The sequence below is a fragment of the Rana temporaria genome, chromosome 5 (genome assembly GCF_905171775.1).
Source record: "Rana temporaria chromosome 5, aRanTem1.1, whole genome shotgun sequence".
Taxonomy (NCBI): Eukaryota; Metazoa; Chordata; class Amphibia; order Anura; family Ranidae; genus Rana; species Rana temporaria.
In genome coordinates, this window is record NC_053493.1 from 33,089,674 (window position 1) to 33,109,867 (window position 20,194).

The 20,194-nt window shown below is 41.4% G+C and overlaps 1 protein-coding gene across 1 annotated transcript; it reads left to right on the forward strand.

Moving 5' to 3' along the window:
• Window positions 1-807: 807 nt before the first annotated feature.
• On the forward strand, window positions 808-19,419 carry LOC120939910 (sterile alpha motif domain-containing protein 9-like). The gene is made up of 4 exons (XM_040352340.1): window positions 808-1,153; window positions 7,114-7,329; window positions 8,964-9,072; window positions 14,361-19,419. The coding sequence occupies exon 4, from the start codon at window positions 14,373-14,375 to the stop codon at window positions 19,128-19,130; it is 4,758 nt and encodes a 1,585-aa protein (XP_040208274.1). The 5' UTR covers window positions 808-1,153; window positions 7,114-7,329; window positions 8,964-9,072; window positions 14,361-14,372; the 3' UTR covers window positions 19,131-19,419.
• The last annotated feature ends 775 nt before the right edge of the window (window positions 19,420-20,194 follow it).

The following is a 20,194-nucleotide window of genomic DNA, read 5'->3' on the forward strand; positions in this document are numbered from 1 at the left end:
TGCAGTATTCACAAAGTACTTGCCCCCTAAGTTGCAGCGGTGTAGCGTAAATGGGGCGCGCGAAATTCAAATGTCTAAGGGGGGGGCGTGTTTTATGTTAATGTGTGTTGACCTGACGTGATTGACGTTTTGTACATATCCGCCGTCCGTGTACATATCCCAGTGTGCATTGCTCCAAATGACGTCGCAAGGGCGTCATTGGTTTAGACTTGAACGTAAATGACGTCCAGCCCTATTTGCGAACGACTTACGCAAACAACGTTAAAAATTCAATGACGTCCATACTTAACATTGAGTGCGCCTCATAGAAGCAGGCACAACGTTACACCGAAAAAGCCTTACGCAAACGACGTAAAAAACGCACGTATGTTTGTGAATCGACGTAACTAGGTAATTTGCATATTCTACGCCGAAAACAACGGAAGCGCCACCTAGCGGCCAGCGTGAGAATGCACCCTAAGATACGACGGCGTAATAGAATTACGCCAGTCGGATCTTAGGCTAATGTCGGCGTATCTAGCTTTCTGAATACAGAAAGTAGATACGCCGGCGCAGCTTTGGATACGCCGGCGTAATTCTTTGCTGAATCTAGCCCCTTGTCTTTTTTGCAGAGGAGGAGGGAGGGGGGTGCTTACTAGGACGTCTGCGTGGAGGAGAAGGAGAATGATTGCGTCGTGGCTTTTGAATTCTCCCTCTGGATGAAACAACTGGGATAGAAAAAGTTGCTGAAGGATGAGAGGAGGATCGTAGAGATGGACGATTCATTTTGTCATATTGATTGACAGTAGGCAGAGTGAATGAGCTATTAGCTTGCTGAAAGAGATTCCTATGGAGAGCATTATCAACTGAGCATGTGGGAGGATCAGAGCGACTCTCCATTCGCTTTTCTATAGCAGAGACGTCAGAGATAGAAAGGTCAGAAGAAGGAGGAATTGCTGAAAATGAACAGGAAGGAATTATACAGTCCCAGATGTGTGGCATCTGGAGAGAATCAGTAGGAGAGATGGCTGGAAAATTAAACAGAGGAGTAAGGATAGCAGGGGAAGAAACAACCTGAAGATCAGGAGGCTGCAGTGACAAGCACTGCTTCATCCATTCATCCCCGTCAGGAGCGCCGGTTCTCTCCATCAACTGACGCAGCAGAGTCTTCACTGTGAGTGACATGTTCCATCTTCTTCTGCTGATCCACCGCTGTCTGCTTCACCTACACAGCTTTAATTCTTTATATAAGGGCTATCTCGTGCCTTATTAGCATGTGACTAGCTTTTTAGCCAATAAAATGTAAACATTTTTTATTTAACCACTTCCCGACGGTCGTACGACTATATACAGCCGCAGGGTGGTTCTACTTCTCTGGGGCGCCGTGTTTTTACAGCCGCCCCTTTCTGCGTTCCCCGCGCGCGCTCCCGATTGGCTGTGTCCCTTGGACACAGCCAATCACAGATCGCCGCGAACGGCCAATCGGAGTGGCCGTTTGCTAGGCGATCTGTGCGGCCAATGAGAGATGATCTCATATGTTTACATATGAGATCATTTCTCATTGCCGACTCTCACAGACAGCGGTGCTGTCAGGGAGAGAGGAGACCGATCTGTGTCTCTTGTACATAGGGACACAGATCGGTCACCTCCCCCAGTCACCCCCCTTCCCCCACAGTTAGAACACTATATAGGGAATACATTTAACCCCTTCCTCACCCCCTAGTGTTAACCCCTTCAATGCCAGTCACATTTATACAGTAATTAGTGCATATTTATAGCACTGATCGCAGTATAAATGTGAATGGTGCCAAAAAAGTGTCCGATGTGTCCGCCATAATGTCGCAGATCGCCGCCATTACTAGTAATAAAAAAAAAAAAAATTCTGTCCCTTATTTTGTAGGCGCTATAACTTTTGCGCAAACCAGTCGCTTATTGCGATTTTTTTTTTTTACTAAAAATATGTAGAATACGTATCGGCCTAGACTGAGGATAAAAAAAAAAAAATTGAGCTATTTATTATAGCAACAAGTAAAAAATATATATTTTTTTCAAAATGGTCGCTCTATTTTTGTTTATAGCGCAAAAAATAAAAACCGCAGAGGTGATCAAATACCACCAAAAGAAAGCTCTATTTGTGGGGAAAAAAGGACGTCAATTTTTTTTCGGAGCCACGTCGCACGACCGCGCAATTGTCAGTTAAAGCGACGCAGTGCCGAATCGCAAAAAGTCCTCTGGGCAGGAAGGGGGTTTAAGTGCCCAGTAAGGAAATGGTTAAAACATAACTGTCATTTAACCTGTAGGCTGCCCCGTCCCCATAGGTAGGCGGAGCTAATTATTTTGCTCCTCCCCTTTCCTTCTCCCTGGGAATCTTAAAGCGGGAGTTCACCCAAAAATGTTTTTTTTAATTTTACACACATTAGAGCCAGCATACTAAGGGCATTTACATTCTGCGTTTTTTTTCCCCCTCTGTACATAACTTTATATTCTGGGCTTCCGGGTTCCGATGACTGCAGGACTGGGCGTTCCTATGCTTCCGTTGGATGATTGACGGCTTGTGAAACAGATGACCTGCCGCGCAACGCGCGTCACCAGATGTCGGGAAATACCCGAGCTGCGAGTCGGCACTATACGGCGCCTGCGCCGTGGGCTCTACACGGCGGGCGCAGGCGCCGTATAGTGCCGACTCGCAGCTCGGCTATTTCCGGAAATCTGGTGTTGCGCGTTGTGCGACAGGTCACCTGTTTCACAAGCCGTCAATCATCCAACGGAAGGATAGGAACGCCCAGTCCGGCAGTCATCGGAACCCTGAGGCTGGTATAGGAACACCCAGTCCCGCAGTCATCAGAACGCGGAAGCCCTGGACAAAATCAGGATATAAAGGTAAGTACAGAGAAAAAAAAAAAACATGCCGAGATGAAATGTCCTTACTATGCTGGCTGTAATGTAAAAAAAATCGTTTTTAGGGCGAACCTCCACTTTAACAATATGCAGGATACTGCAACTCCAACTCTTCTCCTCCCTCTCCTATTGCCTGGTTCAGTAGGAGGAGCTAAATTACAGCTACTCCTAGCTCCACCACCTGGACCAGGGAATAGGAGCAGGGGGAAATGAGCCAAAGCTGCAGTACTCAGGCGTTTAGATAAGTATTTTAACCACTTAAATACAGGGCACTTTTATCCTCTTCCTGCCCAGGGAAGTAATCAGGATTTGTTTTTACACATTATGATTGTTTATACCAGTGAATTTCATTGGTATAAGAAACCATTTTTACTGAATGAAACTGGTTTATTCAGTGTCTTTTGTTGTAAAAAGATGTGATTGGTCAAAGCTAATCACATGGTACTGTGACCAATCACAGCAGCAACACAATTGTATACAATGGATGGCAGGAAAGGAAGCCATCCATTGTTTACAATTGTCATGTGATCTGCTGTGATTGGTCACAGAGATCACATGACACTAGCAGCGGGCTGGTGCACAGATCAGTCATCGTGACCGTCATTTTACTATAGGCCGGACGGGAAGGTGTTAAGAGCAGCATTTAGAAGCATTAAAAAAAAAACACACCAAAAGTGCATTTGGAGAGGAGCTTTCAAGCATAAGGCTCTGTTCACACCTAGGCATGGGCGGAATCTCAGCGGTTCTGCTCGCAATTCCCGAATCACCGCAAAACGTGGGACACACTTACGATCCCGTTACTTTCACCGATTTTACCGCTATCGTCGCCTGTCAAATCTTGGCAAATTTACACAAAGTCACGGGATGCCTGTTGCCCAACTTCTTTTGGGCGACAGGTGTCTTGTTTGCATGATTTTGCCGTGACAATCGTGGCAAAATCACTCCGCAAATGGGGTTCCTATTAAAAGTAAGGGGATCACAAGTGCGTCTCCCACATTTTGCAGTGATTCTGGAATCTCCGTCAGAATCACGGCGATTCCACCAGCGTTTCGAAAACCCTAGGTGTTACTGGAGCCTGCTAAATTCACAGGTATGCGCGTAAACTTGTTCCAATGGCAAAAAAGTAAAAAAAAATATGTTGCGCTTACTCATGTTCTGGATCCCTCAGGTCAACTGTGTTTTTGTACAAACCAAATGTTACAATGTATCTTTCTACAATATTTATCCTTGGTTGATATGCTAGGTTGGTGGATCTGAAAAGTGACGGATAACACTGCACTTCCCCACATCACCCCACATCCCCCCCCCCTAATAAACTCACTCCCAAACTCATTTTATTTACATTTCTAAATGCCGTGCGCCAGGTCCATAGAGGCGCACCATGCGCCCCCTCCTGGGCTCACTCGGCATTATAGTAAATAAGGAATTGTGCTGCATTGCCAGCGCATTCCTTTAGTAAATTCCAAAACTGAGTTGCTCCAGCCTTTGCTCCATGAATTATGGAGCAAAGGCTTGGTAAATCAGCCCCATAGTGTCTATGTGCATACATTTACCATTTTAAATATTTGATGTTACATAGTAATATGCCATCTTTATCCCCAGAGCAATTCCCTGTGATTGTGTCCGTTCGCTGTGTAAGCTACAGCAGACATGCGTAGTATAGGCAACTGTCCATATCACAGGAGAAGGGGAACTGCTCACTTCCGCCCTCAGCCTGGCACAGCATTACTGTGGACTGGGCGGACGGTATGACGTCAGACGCACGCGAGTGCGCCAGGCGTCACTGAAGGGGCGGAACTGATCTATACTTAAAGCCGGTTGGTACGATGGGGAGTCACACCCTCAGGCGAAGTCAGGAAGTGACAAAATGCGTCAGTGCGGGACTCCGCATCGACCGAACCAAAAGTGACGTGTGCGCTCCACAGACCTGAACCAGGAAGACGCTGGAGGAACTTGGACACAGCAGTCTTCAGGGTCAAGTTAGTCCTGAGCAAACACACTATTTACATGCCTGTTTTTACTTCTTTTGTGGTACGCACATATGTAAAGGGAGTACTTTTGCGATATTAAAATGCTCAAACGGTACTGCTCTATATGGATATTTATTTTCCTCACATGTAATCGCGGAACCATATACCAAGTAAATCTCTGGTGGAGAGCGCAGACGTTGGAAGTGGAGGTGTATTGAATGCCTATAGTGATTATACATTTGGTGAGTGCATACCCATAAGGGTACCATTTCCCCCCACGTGGTGAACATCCCCTGGTGAAAGGAGCACCTATGCTAAGACCATTGTTCTATCACTGCCACTCCTGTCTGCTACACTATCTGTGTTTTATATGAACTATTATCAAATGCTAATTTGATCGCAGCGCTGCTGCGGGACTATTGTGGACTCTGCTTTTAGAGTTTTTATTTTTCTGCTTTTATACATCTCATGTTTTTTAAGCAGCTGGTATTGGTAAACGCATATACATATTGGTAAACGCATCTGATCTAATAGCTGAGCTGTACTATTGGATAGGGCTTAGTTCTAGTACATATTCGTTTGCTAAAGGAATTTGGTTGAGATAGTGTTCTCTTGTACCTGCTGGTGTTTTTGGAGTATCCTGCACCCTGCATCACTCTCTCCTGTTCAATTACTGCAATAAATCTACAAAAAAACATCCCCTGGACTGTGCCCGTGTTTGTCAGTGTGCTTTGGAACTGGCACCTGGGCCTGGCAGCATCTGAACAGGTAAGGGAGACCTGCGTTATTTCCAGCTGCCCCTTCAGGAGTGAGCGCTACACAAGCCTTTGAATGAATATTCGCTATTGTAACACCGGCCAATCGGGAAGTGGGTCATGAGACCCGTCACCCAATTGGCCTAAAGGAGATCCAAATAGATTGTTCGGCAGGAGGAGGAGGCGCACGGAGGAGAGGAGGAAGAAGACCTTCAGCTGCCACTTCCATACTCTTCCTGGGCTTCTAAAATGCCCTGGCACCTTTAGGGAGTCCTTAATTTATCCATTGCTATATATACAGTACTCCAAATTGCAGACTTTCAAATATAATGCCGTGTACACACGGTCGTTTTTTATCATGAAACAAAACAACGTTTTTCAAACTTCATTTTAAAAAACGACGTTGCCTACACACCATCATTTTTTCAAAATGCTCTAGCAAAGCGCGGTTACGTTCAGCACGTACGACGGCACTCTGTTCCATTCAAGCTCGCGTCATAACTTGCTTCTGAGCATGCGCAGGTTTAAAAACGTTGTTTTAAACGTCGTTTTACCCACACACTATCATTTTAAATGACACAAAAAACGACGTTTTGAAAAACGACATAAAAAATTGAAGCATGTTCGAATTTTTTTTTTGTCGTTTTTCAGAAGACATAAAACAACGTTTTCCCCACACACATTTTAAATGACGTTTTTAAAAATGTTGTTTTTTTTTCATCACAAAAAACGTGTGTACGCGGCATAAAAGTTAGAACTTGATGAGATAATGTGGCTTACACAAAACCTTTGGGCCAGATCCACAACGAGCGGCCGTAACTTAACTTTTCCTATTTAAGTTACACCGCCGCAAAATCTCTACCTAAGTGCCCGATCCACAAAGCACTTACCTAGAAATTTTCAGCGGTGTAACTTAAATTCGTCCAGCGCAAGGCGGGCCCAATCTAATGGGGCGAGTCCCATTTAAATTAGGCGCGCTCCCGCGCCGGACGTACTGCGCATGCTCCCGACGCGATTTTTCCGACGTGCTTTGCGCGAAGTTACGTTACGCCGAGTTTTTTGAATCGCGCCGGGTAAAAAAAGTTAAAAATTGACAGCGTCGCGGGAAAGAAGGGTCTACTTTTACATGGTGTACTAACTTTACACTTTGTAAAAGTAGCCCTAATTTTGCGTATGCAAACTAACAACTTACTGTACGGAGACTTCACGAAGGGAACCGCTTCGTGGATCTCCGTAAGTGCTAATTTGCATACCCGACGCGGAATTTCGACGAGAAATGCCCCCAGCGGCGGCCGAGGTACTGCATCCTAAGATTCGACAGTGTAAAACTATTACACCTGCCGGATCTTAGGAATATCTATGCGTAACTGATTCTATGAATCAGCCGCATAGATAGAAACATGGATACGACGGCGTATCAGTAGATACACCGGCGTATCCCTTTTGTGGATCTGGCCCTTTATTTTTAATGTAAATTGTGAGAAATCACCATTTATTATTTTTTTTTGCAGACTAGCCGGTAAGTGCGCTGGGAAAACGTTTGGCTGATTGACATACAACCTTTGACATTTTCCTTACAAAAATATGTCACAACACAGCACAGCTGATCCACACCCACCTTTTCTATTTCCTTGTACACGACAAGGATTCCACACAGCTGTTATAATGCTGTCAAGAACAATGGTGAAGATAAAATAACAGGAAAAAGGCTTTTAATCACCAAAAACGTAAGTTTTATTTTTTACTATACTCTTATTTTATAATGCATTCATAAACAAGATTACTTGTTTGTTATTTAACATGATTTTGTGGAAGTTGCACAACTGGCCGTTTGTTCTGCATTTACAAGGCATACGTGTGTATATGAGAAACCTATAAAGCAGATATATACAGTACTGTAAGCTATATAAAAAAAATCTCATATGCAATATATTGGAAACACTGCTCTAAAATAATCTACCTGTGCTGAAATAAATGGGGTAGAGCAAGAAACCTGATGCCTGAACAGTGATTCTCCCATTTAGCAAGGACAATGGGGAAAGAGCTGGGGGGGGGGGGGCGCTCTTCAACAGTATATGTTGTTTGCAGGCTGATTTGAAATGTGTTAACCACTTGCTTACTGGGCACATATACCCCCCTCCTGCCCAGGTGAAATTTCAGCTTTCGGCACTGCGTCGCTTTAACTGACAATTGCGCGGTCGTGCGACGTGGCTCCCAAACAAAATTGACGTCCTTTTTTCCCCACAAATAGAGCTTTCTTTTGGTGGTATTTGATCGCCTGTGCGGTTTTTATTTTTTGCGCTATAAACAAAAAAGAGCGACAATTTTGAAAAAAATACAATATTTTTTACTTGTTGCTATAATAAATATCCCAATTTGAAAAAACAAAAACTATTTTTTTTCTCAGTTTAGGCCGATACGTATTCTTCTACATATTTTTGGTAAAAAAAATAAAATCGCAATAAGCGACTAGTTTGCGCAAAAGTTATAGCGCCTACAAAATAAGGGACAGAATTATTATTTTTTATTATTTATTTTTTTTACTAGAAATGGCGGCGATCTGCGATTTTTATTGGGACTGCGACGTTATGGCGGACACATCGGACACTTTGGACACATTTTTGGCGCCATTCACATTTATACTGCGATCAGTGCTATAAATATGCACTAATTACAGTATAAATGTGACTGGCATTGAAGGGGTTATCACTAGGGGGTGAGGAAGGGGTTAAATGTGTACCCTAATTAGTGTTCTAACTGTGGGGGAAGGGGGGTGACTGGGGGGTGACCGATCTATGTCCCTATGGACAAGGGACACAGATCGGTCTCCTCTCCAGAGACAGGACGCTGTCTCTGTGAAAAACGGCAATGAGAGATGATCTCATATGTTTACATATGAGATCATCTCTCATTGGCCGCACAGATCGCATCGCAAACGGCCACTCTGATTGGCCGTTCGCGGCGATCTGTGATTGGCTGTGTCCAAGGGACACGGCCAGCACAGCAGTTCCCCGATGCGCGCTCTGGAGCGCACGCGGGGAATGAGCAAAGGGGCGGACGTCAATTGACGTCCACTTGGATTTTGGGATCCGCGCTGTAGCCGTCATTTGACTATAGCGCGGGTCCCAAGAGGTTAATATAAGGGAGCAGTTATTTTATTATTTTTTCACTAGTAGCTCACAGTCATACTTACAATAAAAGTCCACTGTGAAGACAAGCAAAATTTGTTTTAATTTGGATAGAGTGGATAAGAGTTTGTCTGTTCAGGTTTGTATTGCGTTGTACATTTATTTACTATGTTGTAGTAAGACAAAATCTTCCCAGCAGGATAATTTATACCTCACATTTATTTTTGTAATAGACACACTGAACAGAATGCAGGACTCTACACTGCAGAGTTTTAGTGGACGTCACAATCCACACTGAAAGGCATTCCTTCCTAAAGTGTATTCAACCATCTTGGTTAAAAGGTGAGTTATATTGCAGACCTGTATTCCAAGCTATGCGTTTCTATCTCACCTGCTTATACATACAAGCTATAGTGAATTGATATAAGACGGTAAAAATAATTAAATTTATTAATGCATTTTAGGGTAGTCAGTAAATATAGATACAAAAAAAATAATAAAATATGTAGATACAGTATATGTATTATATTATACAGTCCTGATCAAAAGTTTAACCCCTTCCATACAGGGCATTTTCACCCCCTTCCTGCCCAGACCAATTTTTAGTTTTCAGCGCTGTTGCACTTTGAATGACAATTACGCGGTCATGCAACACTATACCCAAACGAAATCTTTATGTTTTTCCCCCCCACAAATAGAGCTTTCTTTTGGTGGTATTTGATCATCTCTGTGGTTTTTATTTTTTGCGCTATAAACAAAAGAATAGCGACAATTTAAAAAAAAAACACAATATTTTTTACTTTTTATTTAATAAATATCACAATTTAAAAAAAAAAAAAAAATTTCCTCAGTTTAGGCCGATACGTATTCTTCTACATATTTTTGGTAAAAAAATATCAATATTCGTATATTGATTGGTTTGCACAAAAGTTATAGCGTCTACAAAATAGGAGATAGATTTATGGCATTTTTATTTTATTAATTTTTTTACTAGTATTGGCGATTTGTGATTTTTTTACTGTCACCGTGACATTGCGGCGAACACATCGGACACTTTTGACACGTTTTTGGGACCATTCACATTTATACAGCAATTAATGCTATAAATATGCATTGATTACTGTGTAAATGTGACTGGCAGGGAAGGGGTTAACCACTAGGGGGCGAGGAAGGGGTTAATATGTTCCCTAAGATGTGTTATAACTGTAGGGGGGAGGGGACTCTCAAGGGGAGGAGACCGATGTGTGTTCCTCTGTACTGGGAACACACATTGGTCTCCTCACCGCTGACAGGAGGTGGATCTGTGTGTTTACGCACACAGATCCACACTCCTGCCGTGATTACCGACAATCGCGGGCACCCAGCGGCAATCCGGCCGCCGGGCACCCGCGCCGGGTGACGAGCGTCGCCGCGGGCCGGTGGCGTGTGTGTGTGCCCTAGATCGCCGGGAACATAGGACGTCATATGACGTCCACCTGGATCGGCGAGGGGTTCCTTCTGCCATCATTTTACAATGACGCGGTATGGAAGTGGTTAAAACCACTTAAAAAATGGCAAAAAAACATATTTTACATTGTTGGATCTTAACAAGGTTCCAAGTAGAGCTTCAACATGCAACAAGAAGAAATGAGAGTGAGACAAAACATTTTTTGAGCATTCAATTTAATGAAAATAACGAATAAACTGAAACAGGCTGTTTTTCAGCTGATCAAAAGTTTAGGACCACACCTCCAAAAAAAAAACTAAACCCCCCCAAAACAGAAATCCATCTTCCAAACATGAACTCAGTAATGAGTAGCTCCGCTGTTATTGTTGATCAGGGGATTTAGATCAGGGGAACACGCAGGATGGGCCAAAAGAGTGATGTTATTCTCCTGGAAGAAGTCCCTTGTCCTGCGGACATTGTGTACTGTAGCGTTGTCCTGTGGAAAAACCCAGTCGTTACCACACAGACGAGGGCCCTCAGTCATGACATGAGGAATGCTCTCTGCAACATCTGGACATAGCCAGCGGCCGTTTGACGCCCCTGCACTTCCTGAAGCTCCATTGTTCCACTGAAGGAAAAAGCACCCCAGACCATTATGGCGCCCCCTCCACTGTGGCGCGTAGAAAACATCTCAGGTGGGATCTGCTTGTCATGCCAGTAACGTTGGAGACCATCAGGACCATCAAGGTTAAATTGGCCTTTTAAGGGTATGTGGTCCTAAACTTTTGATCAGCTGAAAAACAGCCTGTTTCAGTTTATTCATTGTTTTCATTAAATTGAATGCTCAAAAAAAGTTTTGTCTCACTCTCATTTCTTCTTGTTGCATGTTGAAGCTCTACTTGGAACCTTGTTAAGATCCAACAATGTAAAATATGATTTTTTGCCATTTTTCAAGTGGTCTTAAACTTTTGATCAGGACTGTATAGGTACAAATACCGTTGGACCTTGTTTTCAATTTGCTCTTTTATCTTTGACGTTAGTTCTTGAACTTGCCTATACCTGCTGCTCTAGGTGAGTTGCTAGTGCCAGGGCAGGTATGGTAAACTTGGTAAAATAATAAAACTTGGTGAATAATAAAACAAGTGAAAAAAGAGCAGATAAAAGCCAAGCAAGTTTCGCCATAAAAATTGTTTTTTTAAGGGCTAAAGCTGCACATTCTGCTTAGTGTTTATATCACCTCACAGCATTAATGGTTTTGTAGCAAATCTAAAGGTACATATCCTAAAAAAACTTTCATGGGCATATTGGAAATAAATATGCCAAAAACACCATAATGACAAACAATATCAAAGTAAAAACATGCATTGTATAAAACCATTAATATACAGCTCCACATTCTTACCCTTGGGTGTCATAGTATCTAACAAAACAAATTTGGTTTCATCCCTGAAAACATAATTTTTTTGTCTTGCCAATTGAATAATACACAGTAGGGATGAGCCCAATGTTCGAGTCGAACGTAACTTCAACTCGAACATCGGGTGTTCGCCTGTTCGCCGAATAGCGAACATTATGATGTGTTCAGGGCAAATTCGAAGGCCGCGGGACACCGATTAACATGAAAAATCAAAATTGCTAATTTTAAAGGCTAATATGCAAGGTATTGTCATAAAAAGTGTTTGGGGACCTGGGTCCTGCCCCAAGGGACATGTATCAATGGAAAAAAAAGTTTTAAAAATGTGCGTTTTTTTCAGAAGCAATGATTTTAATAATGCTTAAAGTAAAACAATAAAAGTGAACTATTCCTTTAAATGTTGTACCTGGGTGGTGTCTATAGTATGCCTGTAAAGTGGTGTATTTTTCCCGTGTTTAGAACAGTCCCAGAGAAAAATTAAATTTCTAAAGGAAAAAAGTCATTTAAAACTACTCGCGGCTATAATGAATTGTCGGGTCTCGGCAATACAGATAAAACTCATTGAAAAAATGGCATGGGTTCCCCCCAGTCCATTACCAGACCCTTTGGGTCTGGTATAAATATTAAGGGGAACCCCGAACCAAAATTAAAAATAAAATTGCGTGGGGGTCCCCCCCAAATTCCATACCAGGCCCTTCAGGTCTAGTATGGATATTAAGGGAAACCCTGTGCCAATCCATACCAGACCCTGGGGCAGGACCCAGGTCCCCAAACACTTTTTAGGACAATACCTTGCATATAAGCCTTTAAAACGAGCACTTTTGATTTTTCATGTCCGTGTGCCATAGACTTTGACCACTTATGGACCGCCTAACGCCGATATATGTTGGCAGAATGGCACGGCTGGGCACAGCCACGTACCTGTACGTCGCCTTTAAGAGCCCAGTCGTGGGGCGTGCACTTGCGACCCGGTCCGAAGCTCCATGATCATGTCCACGGGACCCGCGGGCCCGATCGCTGCCGGTTTCTTGCGATCGGGTCACAGGAGCTGAAGAACGGGGAGAGGTGTGTGTAAACACACCTTCCCCGTTCTTCTGTGTGGCAGTGACACTGATCGTCTGTTCCCTGATATAGGGAACGACGATCAGTGACGTCACGCCTACAGCCACGCCCCCCTACAGTAAGAATTACTCCCTTAGGACACACTTAAAGGGTCACTAAAGGAAAATTTTGTTTTGCCTAAATATAATGTCTGCAAGGTAGACAGACAGAATAGTGTAATGATTCTGTTAAAAAACAAGTAAATACCTATTAAATTCCTTCATCTATATCACCTCCGGCATTCTAGTTTCTGTTCTCTCATTCACTTCCTGGTTTGCATCGTTTGTTCATGTAAGAACTACATTTCCCAGTATGAATTGCGGCACACCCAGTAATTCACACCTCCTTGAAGTCTCTAACACATAGAGAGTGTCCTGCCGCACAGATGTAGTTCCAAGGAGGGGGTGAGCATGTTACTGACCACAGCAGTAAAGCCTCCCATCACGGTGGTCAGTAAAATCAAACAAGTGGGAAGTGAACAGAACAGAGAAGAAATAGAGCAACTTCTGAGCAAAAACCAACAATGAGGAAGTGAAAAGAGGAATGTCTGCAGGTAAAGGATGCTTATTATGAAAAAAATATGTTTTCCTTTACAAACCCTTTAACCTCTTAGCACTCCCTAGTGGTTAACCCCTTCACTGCCATTGTCATTTTCACAGTAATCAGTGCATTTATATAGCACTTTTCGCTGTGAAAATGACAATAGTTCCAAAAATGTGTCAAAAGTGTCCGATGTGTCCGCCATAATGTCGCAGTCACGAAAAAAATTGCTGATCGCCGCCATTACTAGTAAAAAAAAATATTAATAAAAATGCCATAAAACTACCCCCTATTTTGTAAACGCTATAACTTTTGCGCAAACCAATCAATAAATGCTTATTGCGATTATATTTTACCAAAAATAAGTAGAAGAATACACATCGGCCTTAACTGAGGAAAAAAACGTTTTTTTATATATTTTTGGGGGATAATTATTATAGCAAAAATTAATAAATATTGTTTTTTTTTCAAAATTGTCACTCTATTTTTGTTTATAGCGCAAAAAATAAAAACCGCAGAGGTGATCAAATACCACCAAAAGAAAGTTCTATTTGTGGGGAAAAAAGAACGCCAATTTTGTTTGGGAGCCACGTGGCACGACCGCGCAATTGTCAGTTAAAGCGACGCAGTGCAGAATCGCAAAAAGGGGCAAGGTCCTTAACCTGCATAATGGTCCGGGTCTTAAGTGGTTAACGGTGTTTGCGCATTCGAACAAATTTTTTGCCTGTTTGCAAGTTCTGGTGCGAACTGAACCGGGGGGTGTTTGGCTCATCCTTAATACCCAGTGACGCAGAAGACTTAGAAAATCATCAGAAGGAAGAAAGGTACTGTGGGGAAGGAGTGGGGGGGGGTCTTTTTTAAATTGGCATGAAAATTATTAAAAATTAACCCCAAAATTGGACTTTAATAAGATTCTAATTAGTTGTTGAAAATTACCACACTCAACAGTGATCTTCTTGCGCAGTGTATTGAGTTAGGCCATAAAGAATAATTCATATTTTATTGTAGAGGTTAAATAGAGTACGTACCGTATATGGCTGCCTGAAATTTGTATGATTCAGGTGTCACCATTACATTAGACAAGCCTCAGTTTTGACATGTACAAATATTTTTTCAAAATGACAATTTCTTATTTTTCTACTTTCAAAGATTCAAGAAAAAATGGACAAGCCATTTAATTTGCCTTCAGATATCATTGACTGGACTAAAGAAGATGTGAGGTATTGGATTACAGAATGTCTAAAGATTGGCCAAGATGAAGGAGATATTTTGTACAGAGAGAATGTGACTGGAAGAGTACTAAACCTGTTTTCAAAAGAAGACTTTTCAAATATTAAAATTACTTATGGTTCAGCTAAGTTAATAATGCACCAATTGACCCAGATGACCAAGGATAGAAAACAAGGACCAGCAGATCTTGATAAAAATTTTATAGCTGTAAAGAAGGATCCAACAACGAAACTGCCAAAGAAAAAAAATGAGAAGCAAAAAAGAGCAGATCATGAAGCAACTGTGAATGAAGGTGAAGATCAACCAAGAGAAATATTGAGTGCTACTGAAGTGACACTGAAGTGTTCAGAAGCTGATCTCAGTTGTCGAAAAGTGACTTGTACACCCTTCCCTTTTGATAGCAATCATGGCAGCAAACGGTACACTCAACACCATTTTCTAATGCCAGAAGCTGGCACCTCTAATTATACTGACCCAGTGCATGAGTACAAGGAATATACCAACACAGAAACAGCGACAGATGAGGATAAAAAGATGAAGTTTTGCAATGAAGTTTTCAGGTTTGCAGCTGCATGCATGAATGTCCGGACCAATGGAACCATCCATTTCGGAGTACGGGACAAACCTCATGGGGAAATTATTGGTGTTCATATTGTTGACAGAGAACTGTATGGCAAGTATTTTTACCAAATGATAAACAAATATTTTGATGAAAAACAAATTTCTAAAGCCAAGCAGTGCATTCGTCCACCTCGCTTGGTTGATGTACTACATGAAGAAAACACACAGTCTGATCTAGTTGTTATAGAAGTAGATATAGTTCCTGAACACACCTATTGTAATTCAGAAATATTTCATACTTACCAATTCAGTTGCACTGATCAGAAATGGATGAAAAATAAGGAAATCTGTTGCTTTGTAAGAGACGGAGAGAGCTCTAAAGACATTTTAGCAAATGTAAAACAAAGGGATGCAGACTTGAAAATGTTTTACTCCAAGATGATAGAGAGGGACAAGGCCAGAAAAGAAGCAGAAGACAACCAAAAAATAATACAAAACTTTAAGGCGGAACAGGGCCACAAACTTGTACGTTTAATAACAGGAAATCGAGACACACTGGACAATTCTTATTTCAAGTGGTACATTTTGGTAGCAAATAAATGTCATGAAAGTCATACAAAACATCTGGAGTTTCTGCATGAAATTCCATGGTTTGCCGTTCTGGATTTTGATCCTGACTCTTGCACAAATGGTTTATGCAAAGTTTACAGAGAAAAAAGAGGAGCAAATTTGCATTTTCCACATCAATTTCAAAATATGGATAGTGTCACGGTTGAAAAGCTTGACGAGCACAAACTCTCCCAGCAAACCAGTTGGATCTTCTGTAATGGGAGGCTAGATCTTAACAGTCAAGAATATAAACCCTTAAATAATAAATTATGGCATAAAAAGAAAGCGGCAGAAGTTAGACGCATGGTTTCTTTTCTCTGCAGAAGAGATCTGATGCAACCTGGGAAATTTCTTGTTGTGTTTTTGTTGCTTTCCACTGTTGAAGACCAAGTGGATCCCATGAATGAAGTTTTTAGTGCGTTTTATCAGGAACTCGGTGGTATGACTGACATCCTGTGTATTTGCGAAAATGAACAAATCTTTCATGGATGGCGAGATCTACAATCTAAAATAATAAATGAGGAGGAAATGGAAGACAGGTGTATTTACACCTTGGACATTGAGAATGTAAATGGGACTCTCCTGAAATTGAAATCCAATACTCGGTCTTCTAACCGATTCCTGCCATCTCATGGTGGATCATCAATTATTCTACAGAGGAAAGATGAAGATCTTATGACTTTTCTAGACATCCTTTGTACTAATGAATGCCGTGATACAGAAATAGAGAAAAACGAGTCTAAATTTAAGGAGTTCATAAAGCTTCAAGAAGAGAATTTCTATAGAGGAGGCAAAGCCACTTGCTGGAATTTTTACTTCTCATCAGAACAATACACTGGACCCTTCATTAAAAGAGACAACTATGAAAAGTTAAAACATTTGATAGAATCCTCAAACAGTGAGAAAAGCAGTGTAAAAACAATAACTCTCTATCATCATCCTGGCTGTGGAGGAACTACCACAGCAATGCATGTACTTTGGGAACTGAGAGACACATTCCGATGTGCAATTTTAAAGAGAAAGACGGATAGCTTTACAGATATTGCAAAAGAAGCAATCATGTTAGCAACTTATGCATCAGCTAACACTGCAGACCATTATCCAGTTCTGCTCCTAGTTGATGATTTTGAAGAAGAAGAAAATGTATTTAATTTGGAGAGTTGCTTCAGGACAACAATTGCAGAAAAAGCCATAAGATATAAGAAACCAATGGTGATTATTTTACACTGTATGAGGTCACAGAACCCAGAAGAAAGCTCCAAGACTTACTGCACCAAAAGTGTTGCTTTGATTCATAAACTTTCTGAACAAGAGAAGAGAGCCTTTGAAACGAAATTAAAGGAAATTGAACAACGCCATGAAAAGCCTGAAGACTTTTATTCCTTTATGATTATGAAAAGAGATTTTGATGTTAAATACATAGAAAATGTGGTAAGGAATGTATTAAAAGATTTAAACAATGCAAGCAAAGAATCTCAGCTGATCTCAATTCTGGCCCTACTAAACAAATATGTGAATGACTCCACAATTTCTGTTTCTATGTGTGAGGAGTTCCTTGGAATAACAGCAAGACAGACCTTCTGGGGCCCTGAAAGCATAGAAGAAAAATTAGGTGGATATTTTGCTCTCTTACTTCGAACTGAAGTTGAAGAATATGGGGGCTACCAAGGACTACGGATAATTCACCCACTTATAGCAAAGCAATGCATAGAGGAATTAAAGAAAACATATAACATGCTGCAGAGTAGCATCATGTTAAACATGTTAAAAACCAATTTATTCTATGAAACTACGATTGGAAGAGATATATTTGCAAAGAATATGCAAAGCTTGCTGGTGACAAGACAACGAAAAGAACACGGAGATGAAACAGACACACTATTTTCCCCTTTAATTGAAGAAATACAGAAAGACGAGGGTCACAAAAGTGTGGAAACTGTTCTTGAAGAAGGAACCGAGCGATTCAACCAGAATCCATACATATTACAAGCACTGGCAAGATATTTTTACATCAGAGAGAAAGACATTGATACCGCCTTCCAATGGGCAAAGAAAGCAAAACAACTGTCTCCAACAAATTCTTACATTTTAGATACTCTGGGTCAGGTATACAAGACTCAGTTAAAAATGATGATGTCTAAGAAAAGCAATATGTGCTTAAGTGCAGCAGATTTGAGAGCACTTCTGGAAATAGCAGAAAATGCATCAAAATCCTTCAAAGCCTGCCAAGAACAAACAGAAAAGATAGAGACTGATAGAGATGATTTTGCGCCCAAAAAGCTAAAAAGTTATCATGTCTACAACACTGCAGGATACTTGGGACAGATAGAAGTTTGTCTTTGTACAGTGGATATACTCTTGAAGCTACCATGGTTCAACACAAAAGATGTCATCTCACGAAAACACTTGAGGCAGTACCTATCTGGAAAATGGGACATATCAGTCGACAATGCCAGTAAAAGCCATGAGGAAATCTGTGGCGTGTTACAAGACTTCAGACACTTTCTAACCAAGTTAAAATCATGCTTAAAGGAAACTTTTGACTTTTTTGATGACTATTTTACATTTTTTAAACAAAAGAGCTTTACAAAGGAAACCTCTGAATTCAAAATACGAGAAAACATTAATGTTTACTACAAAAAATACAGACGATTACTCTGTAAAATTGAACCGTTAGCAGATGACACCGCTGTCCAAAAAAAGAGTCTGCCATTGCTTGTACAGAATTACAGACTATGTCTGGAGTCTTACAAGGCTGATAGGTTTTCTGGAATTTTGCAGTATCTTAATAGTTCTAAAAAAGATGTGGAAAAAATGGAATCTATTGTAAATGCATACAGGTACCTTTTGGAGAAAAGCCCAGACACTTGCAGTCATAAAGACAAACAAAACTTAATTTTGGCAAATATTGTGCTTCATTGCATTTCTCCAAAATCTGACAAAATTGCACCAATTGAAAAACTGAAAGAGTATCTCAGAGAGATTTTGCAGACCATCGGCTTTGACCACAAGTCTTCAGATCCTTACTTTTTAGCCTCGTTACTTTTCTGGCCTCAAGACAAGTATCTCCTGGATAAGGATTCTAAACTCATTGCCAAGTGTATCAACTCAATGAGAAGATCATCTAGGGGTCAGTATCGACATATGCACCACACCAAGTACCCAATTGCCCATTTCTACTTAGCCAATAACAAGGGCTTGAAAAGATTTGTTCACAAAGGAAGGATCGACCAAGGTTTTCCGGCTGTGCCACCATCACATTTAAATTCCCTCTGGCACGGAGGAGAAATATGGAAAGAATCTGAAACAAATGACTTGCTTTGCCGTGTCCAAGGTAGAATTGAGGATGACTCTATCATTGTGGAGTATGGTAGTGATGATGAAAGAGTTACAATCTCTGTAAGAGCTGCTCACCTTGGAGAACTAAGAAGTGGTAAAAGTATTGAACTAGTGTCTTTCTATTTGGGGTTTTCAATTGGCGGCCCAATAGCCTATGGCATTGAAAGGATGTCAAAATAGTCATGAATGAAATATGGAGTTTTCAATTTGGGCAAATATTGGCAATAATCTTCACATTTTGGTGGCTTATGATGGTTTATGGAGTAAGAGTAAACGTCTGCATTTTTATTGGGGTTCTCCTTGATGTACTCCCTATTATTCATGTCACACTATATCAGAAAATTCCTACGTGTCTGTGAAGGTTCTAATTTACCCACCAAATTGTATATCTTTGTAGTAGTTAAAGCGGAGTTCCACCCAAAAGTGGAACCTCCACTTTAAGCACTCCTCTCCCCGACATGCTACATTTGGCATGTCATTTTTTGGGGGGGGAGTGTGTACCCTTTTTTCATGGGACTTCCTGTCCCACTTCCTGCTTCCTATCTTCGGAACGCCTAGGCGACTCCTCCTCTTGCCCTAGGTGGCCCCTCCCTGACAGCAATTTTCTGGGACACAACTCAGGTCCCAGAAGATCGGCTGGCCAATAGGAGAGCGCAGCACGACTCGTGTATGCGCAGTGCGCGCCCGGCCGTGAAGCCGTAAGCTGTCACGGCCGGGGGGGCCCACAGTTACCATGACAGCGCCGAGGTGAGGAGGGGGAGAGGAGCGAGCCTCCGGGCGGCCCATGGCTGGTCCGTGGGGCAGGTGAGTGTCGGTTTATTAAAAGTCAGCAGCTATGCTTTTTGTAGCTGCTGACTTTTAATAAACTAAAAAATGGGTGGAACTCCCCTTTAATAACATTTTACTGGATTTGTGCTCTAATGCTGAGGATTGTCTTCATCAATTCAAGTCATAGTCAGGTGAGAAACTGGAGAATCCATTTGGATGAGTTGTGAAATGCTGTAAACATTACATAACAAATCCAGCTGGAATTTTTTGCTTTTACTGGCCAGTTTTCCCACACAATCTTTTACATATGTACATACATATGAATAACATACACATTTAAAATTATTAACTCATAATCCATAATTTATCTCAATACTAATTACCTTGTGAATTGTAAACTCCTGACCGACTGTACTACACATTTGATACTTACGGCAAATATGGTAACATATGATCATTTTTAACGGTATGCACAA

What these genes read in the sequence shown, in the direction of transcription:
- LOC120939910 (XM_040352340.1), top strand. Translation starts at nt 14,373, where the DNA reads ATGGACAAGCCATTTAATTTGCCTTCAGATATCATTGACTGGACTAAA.